Consider the following 6,854-nt stretch of genomic DNA (forward strand, 5'->3'; position numbering starts at 1 on the left):
TTTTAAGTTGGAGGTCTCTTCTTCACATGGAAGAATATCCATTTATTAATAATAAAGAATACATTAGTTTAGTTTACTAATTATTATTAGTGTATTGAAAGATTGGAGATGACACACTATTCTTCATTTTATAATAGGCCCAGCTGTGCTTCCATCATCATGTGTGGTGGCCCCATGACTTCTGGTTCATTTGGATCTGAAAAAGATTTAATATACACGTTCAACAAAACAATCATCTGCTTTGAATTTAAATTTCAAAATAAGTAGAAACAAACAGTCTTTACTTTAACATTCTGATTTCTAAGGTATCCTGTAATAAAGCATTTGTCCTGACATACTGACCATTCAAAACGTCCTCAAAGCCAATTACTTCGTCACTTCCATCTAGTGTATCCAACATTATGTTGGAGCTACACAATGAAGGCAGTCTTTGAACCTGGAAATAAACAAGAAATTGTATATTCAAATAAACCAAGCTACAAAATTTAATGTACGTCAAGACCAGAAATGACGAACAGCTTAACAATCCAACAAAAATAATTATTCCAGGTAATATTTGAAAATATATAGAATTCTGTTTTTCTTTTCCCTAACAACAATACTATTGTATTTCAAGAAGCAATTGCCAAGAAAATATAAACAAAATTACTATATGTTGTCAAATTTCTGACAGTGATAAGAAAATAGTTACATTTAGGATTGTATTTATGTGATGTCAGGGATTTGATAAAGTAAAAGACCTAATTGTACATCAAATAAAACAAGTCAGCGAATTTGTACGTGTTGTCAGGGTCCATAATAACAACTTGGTGAATTTGTACATGTTGTCAGGGTCAGTAATCATAAGGTTATGGAGCAGCACTTTTTATCATTTCAAATTGGTAATTCACAACTCTATGCACCATGTTTACTTTCTAGAAATGAAACTTAAGAAAATATACAAACAAATATTTTCACTTCAGATCACTGTACCTTTAGAGCTGCATTCCTCTCTGCTATCAGCTTGAGGGGAGCATGTAGTCCTTGAATCGAACGTAATATCTTGCAGTCAGTCTCAAACCTGCTCTGTTTATACTAGAAAATAATTCCACAACTTCAATGAATTAAAACTACCCAAAATATGTTGCATGAATCTTATCACTGACAAAATATTCACATACAAAACAGTAAGAGAAATAAATGTTTTAGAATTTTCCACTCATTGTACAGGTAGTACAAAATAAAACCTTGCCCTTGTGGTGTAATCACAGTACAGTATCTAATACCACAGAGAAATGGTCTTCTTACAGTTTTGTGCAGGGTTAATCTAACCAATCGTAATTTTCACAGGCATTTTGTAAAATGTCCAAACCCCTGAATACAAAATATCTTTCTTCTTATGTGTAAGTTGAAAATGACATTTAGAGAGGTGATAGTTTTCTGTAATGGGTGACCTCAAATTTTCAGCACGAACTTTTCTAGCTTGAATCATTTTTTGTAACTTTATTACTACACCTAACTTACAGCATCAAGTTAAACTGATATGGAATTACAAAAACACGACTGTCCATGGCATAATTTGTAATGCAATCTCTCACATGCTCAGATAATTATATGTAACCTACAGTACAATAATTCCACAATAAAAAAATAAATCCATTTGTTAGATTACACAAACTACTGAGTACATTGTATTAGTGAGAAAAGGAACCAGTTTAGCAACACTGGATTTGTTTGTCAGCCAAACGTACAAAACAACTCTTTAACAAACTGTGAGAGCAGAGAAACCTTGACAGGATAAACTATATTTTCCACAACACAGTTGTACGTGTAAACACTTTGAAGTGAATGTCAATATACATTGTTTTATACTGAATATTACATTGGTGTCAGACTTATTTATTCAGCTACGTTTTTTAGTTAAACTTTTTGTGTGATGGAAATCACTTCATTTACAAGGAATATGTCATTTAAAAAAAAAAAAATTCACATTGGTGCCATCTTGTGGAAAATTTTATTAGTAATAAAGTGCAGCTCATGAAGCATATCCTAAAGCAATCACACTCTTGTTACTATCAACTATAAGATAAAAAATGGTTTCCAAAACAGAAATTCCGTTACAGTAATGTGTTTCATGTGTCGAGATGTTTTATCCTGAAATGCCAACAATTTTACCTTCATAAACTGGTGAGAGTTTTCTTTTTGATACACCAAGTGTGTCAAGTATAAAAAATTACATCTAAAAAACCTTCTAACAATATGTGGATTGGGTAGGCCCATCAGAGAAGGAATGTTGACAATAACTCCAAATTAACTGTATGTATCTAAATAAAATGTGGTGAGCTTTTAGTTTGGTTTGTCTATGCCTGTCTGATTCGAACTCTGGCAGATCCGAGTGCAAGGTGTTTTAAGTGTGAAAGACAAAATAATACTTTTGTCCACTGTACAGCTTTCATATTGGATTTTCTTAACTTCTAGAACTTTCAAAATTCATATTTAGTGTCTTTAAGCATTCTGTATACCCAGTAAATCAGTAATATAAACTCACTGATGAATCTGACATCAAGTGCATATTACAATATTGAATAGATTCTCTAGGTGTGTAGGGTTAACAAACTACACAGCTGGTCATTAAGGTAATGTGTGTCATTTCAAACCAGAAGACTGCATGTTAATGGAGTTAGAGCAACTGAATGTTAATAATAAACACAGTAGTGTCAACTTAACAACAACACTACAGAAGAGGTCAAGAGTAGTTGGAATGTGTGACAAAAACAATCTCGTTAAATGAAACAAAAATATATAAAGAAAACTCACAAGTTAATAAAAGTTTACCTTGAATTTGAAAGAATCTCAGTATTCCTTATAAAAATGTTACTTATTGTTCAACAATAACTTAAAAAATATCTAACTGTAAGAAACTAAAAGTGTCAACAAAAGCAGCTTAAGTTTATTTTTGTCTAATCAAAAACTGTAAACTCAAACCTTGGAGAATAAGAAAGGATGAACACTAGCACTCTGTTGTGAGAATCAATGACAGACGAACATTGGAATTGTGTTATGGACAGTGAAAACATATGAATGTTGGCATTGTGTCAAGGACAGTAAAGATAGATGAATGTGGGCATCGTGTTTGGACAGTAAGGATGGAAAATATTAGTGTAGTGTCATGGACAGTAAGAACAGATGAATGTTGGTACTGTGTTATGGGCAGTAAGGACAGAATAACATTAGCGTTGATGAAACTTTGTAGAATTGATGGCAACTGCCTGTTGTGGAGACAAGTGTAGAGAACAACGTTTCGAAAGTCTTCCGCCTTTCATCTTCAATTCAGAAGAGTTTCGAAACATCGTCCTCTAAACTTGTGTCTCCATAACAGGCAGTTGCTGTGTATTCTACAAAGTTTCATCATGAATACTCTGCCTAAACAATCTATCAAAGAACATTGGCATTGTGTTATGAACAGTAAGGACAGATGACGATTGGCATTGTGTTATGGGCAGTAAGAACAAATGAATGTTGGCAGTGTTATGAACAGTAATGATGGATGAATGTTGGCATTACGTTTGGACAGTAAGGATGGACGAACATTGGCATTGTATTAATCACACAATGATCAAACAAAAAATATCACAAAATTTAAAACAGTATTTATTCTTTTATAGATTACTTTTCTTTGGTCCTATGAATATGATGCAGGTGAACAAATCACTAAAAATGAATGTGTTTTGATGCCAGACAAGTAAAAATAGTTAAGTGAGACTTACAGCTCCTTAACCAACTGTACTTTTTTTTGTTAACCTGAAGATGACCTAAGAAGGTCAAATTATTGTTCTCTATTTTATATTAAAGTTTTAATACCAATATCAGCCATCTTGAGAATACATTTTTACTTGGATTGTGAACTGTTACACTGTACTTACTAGTTTTTCAGATACTTCCAGAGGATGTGGAGAGCTGAGGTCTGACTTTACACTTTGAAACCTAAGAGAAATATTAAACTGGTATACTCCATTTATAACATTTGTATTTATCCTTGAAGTTGTTTGTTCTATTGGAATTTATCAATGATACCTCTAGTTTATAAAGAAAGTAGGGTGATCAAACAACCATGGATAAAGGTTATCCCAAATAAATTTTGAAATTTTCCAATAGATATTAACGAATATTTTTTAAGTACAAATTTTTATAAATCCACATTTTCAAACTTATATTTTATAATACATTAATTTTGTCTGCTCTTGAAGACAAAAAAAATGTACCATATTTTTTAACAGTAATATCAAAGTAATTTTTTAAAATAATAGCCATTATCAGATTTGTTTAAAGACAGCCAATATTCAGTCAAGAATTCAAATCCATCTTCTATTTTCATCTAAGTGTCAGTTATTTATAAAAGATATTTTTTGTCATTAAAACAATGACCTGTAACACTATAATTTTGCTGAATAAATATGTTTACTCAACGTCTGTGGTATTCTTCCTATTAGTGCTCTACTTTAAACGTACTATTAACACGAACTCTGTTGTTCCTGACCTATTAATACCACAGTTCACACCTACTTAAGGAAAGTGGTAACCTTCAATATTAGTATAAGTTATAACAATGTGCTACTATAAACTGTACTTTAAAAGAATGTTATAACAAAACAATGCATGTATCTCTGTTAACATCTTGGTGGTTAACATATTTTTTACACATTTCAAGAAACCTGAAAGAAAACAAAAAAACTGAAATATTGAAGACCAGAAGTCATTTCAGAGAGACTACAGTAATTGAAATAATCAATATTTTACAAACCCATGCAATAAGGTACTGTGCACCCCATAGGGAGCATCTTCTTTAAGAGTTGTCTTAGGTAACTTAGAAGAAGTAGTAACTCCAGTTCGCCACTCCATTGTAACTCTAGAATAAAAAATATAAGTTCAAATAAAGGTTCACACATCTACTGTCAAAACTGTTTAGTCACACTTTCTCAGAATCCATAATAATATCTTACTGTGCATGTTTAGTTTTTAGCAGAATCAATTTCGACTTCAGATAAAAGCATGTTACCTATATTACTACTTCATTACTGTCTATTCATATACTGTTGTAGGCTGGTTTTTTTTGTTTTTTTATAAGTTAGGCTTTGTACTGTTAAGGATAGAAAGTTCTAGATTAGATGTCACATGATGAATACATGAAATCAACAGTAGACCTCTGTATTAGTTTGGTCCGTTACAGAATGACTGACTGGATTTTTAGTATGTTAGTCTGTTAACCACTTCAGTGCTGTAATTTTGAAACTGTATAGTAGAAATGTAAAAATGTTTTGTTTTTTAATTTTGAACTACACACAAATCTACAAGGCACTGTGATTTCCTAATTTTGCAGTAGTAAGCAGTTAGTCAACGCTACCCATTGCCAAATTTTGGGCTACTCCTTTACCAACATATTGTGGGATTGATCAAAGATTATAACACATCCATGGCTGAAAAGGCAAGTATGTTCAACGAAAGGAATTCGAGCCTGCACCCTTCATAATGTGACTCAAGCACCCTAAACAACAAGGCCAAGTAAGTAAATATTTGTGTGTTAGGCCCTTTTTCTGGGAAGTTTGGTCTGACACAAAAATAACTGGTAGAGCTTGTGGATTGTAGTTGCTGTACCAATAACCTGATTTATTCATCGTAAACTAAAAATGACTTCACATCATTTTTTACTGAATAGTGAAAAAGAACTCACCCAACAATATATATTTGCAACTTAAAAGGATACATAATTTATAAGAACTGTTGTTATATTAGTCTAAATTATACGAGTTTACATCTCACACTTTAGAAACAAATACTCTAAACAGTGATACAAATTCCTGAATGACTAAAATACTTCTATAGTAGAGCTATTAAAAAACAACGTAATTTTGATACAACAACGAGAGAATACATTTGGTGTGAAACCTGAAAAATATGTACTAGGTCTACTTATGAAAATTCTGTATTATTATAAGTTATACAATTATTCATTATTACTAATATTTATACACACCAGTCTCTTCTTTTACTGATAATTTATCTCTTCGGTGATTAACTGTTTCTATGAAAAAGCCCGAACACTTTTAATATTAGTCATTACGTCATGTACAAAACATACCTCTCAAATACTTGACAATCTAATCCATTACAAGAAGCTATGGGATGGTAGTGGTATTGAGAATAGAACGAAATAAGCCACAAATATTGTCCACGAAATGAATTTAAACCTTACAAAAGTTACACAATTTGCTAAATATCATTTATAAGTAGAAAAAAAACAACCTCATCATGGTACAGGTACGCGTAAAACTAATTCGTACTTTCAAAGGATTGTTTATTAACTTTTGTTATTTACCTAATAAAGAATTTGAAATTTAAATAAGTTAAACTACAGAAATAATTCTAACTGCAAGCTTGTATGTATATTTAAAATAATTCTAATTTCTGGGTTCAAAAGATATTATTTCGTTTTAAAAAAGAAAACTTACTTACAAAGCTAAAGGCAAACACCACCACAATTACTTAAATACCATTAGCACTTAAGCCAAGTATTTTCTTGCAAGTCAAGGTATAGCTAGCCCTCTGGTGAGATGGTTCGCATTTCCTTACTGTGGATTATTTTCTTAAATTTTAAACAATACTCATTACTTGTATTCGACACTGAAAGGTAATTTTAAGTTAATAATCGCATATTTAATATCTCAGAATTTTATATCTATCCATTATTTTCTGAAGTTGCTTTAGAATTACCTAGTATTTAAATATTTAATATTTAAATACTTTACACAAAAGAATAGAAATTGTTTAGAAAATTTGCTCAAAGCTACACGAGTACCATCTGCGCTAGCAGTCTCTAA

At 31.4% G+C, this 6,854-nt stretch overlaps 1 protein-coding gene across 3 annotated transcripts; it reads right to left on the minus strand.

The window, feature by feature from the left end:
* Nucleotides 1-6,618, minus strand: Pomp (proteasome maturation protein). 3 transcript variants are annotated; one of them, XM_076463346.1, is made up of 7 exons: nt 6,490-6,511; nt 6,116-6,152; nt 4,781-4,885; nt 3,903-3,963; nt 973-1,074; nt 343-436; nt 1-196 (listed from the first exon to the last, which is right to left on the minus strand). In XM_076463346.1, the coding sequence occupies exons 3-7, from the start codon at nt 4,876-4,878 to the stop codon at nt 129-131; spliced, it is 423 nt and encodes a 140-aa protein (XP_076319461.1). In that variant the 5' UTR covers nt 4,879-4,885; nt 6,116-6,152; nt 6,490-6,511; the 3' UTR covers nt 1-128. The 3 variants fall into 3 exon arrangements, with proteins under 3 accessions (XP_076319461.1, XP_076319459.1, XP_076319460.1); XM_076463344.1 differs by lacking the exon at nt 6,116-6,152 and having other exon boundaries at nt 6,490-6,618; XM_076463345.1 differs by lacking the exon at nt 6,116-6,152 and having other exon boundaries at nt 6,486-6,594.
* Between the last annotated feature and the right edge of the window lie 236 nt (nt 6,619-6,854).

Source organism: Tachypleus tridentatus, chromosome 10, assembly GCF_004210375.1.
Source record: "Tachypleus tridentatus isolate NWPU-2018 chromosome 10, ASM421037v1, whole genome shotgun sequence".
Classification (NCBI taxonomy): Eukaryota; Metazoa; Arthropoda; class Merostomata; order Xiphosura; family Limulidae; genus Tachypleus; species Tachypleus tridentatus.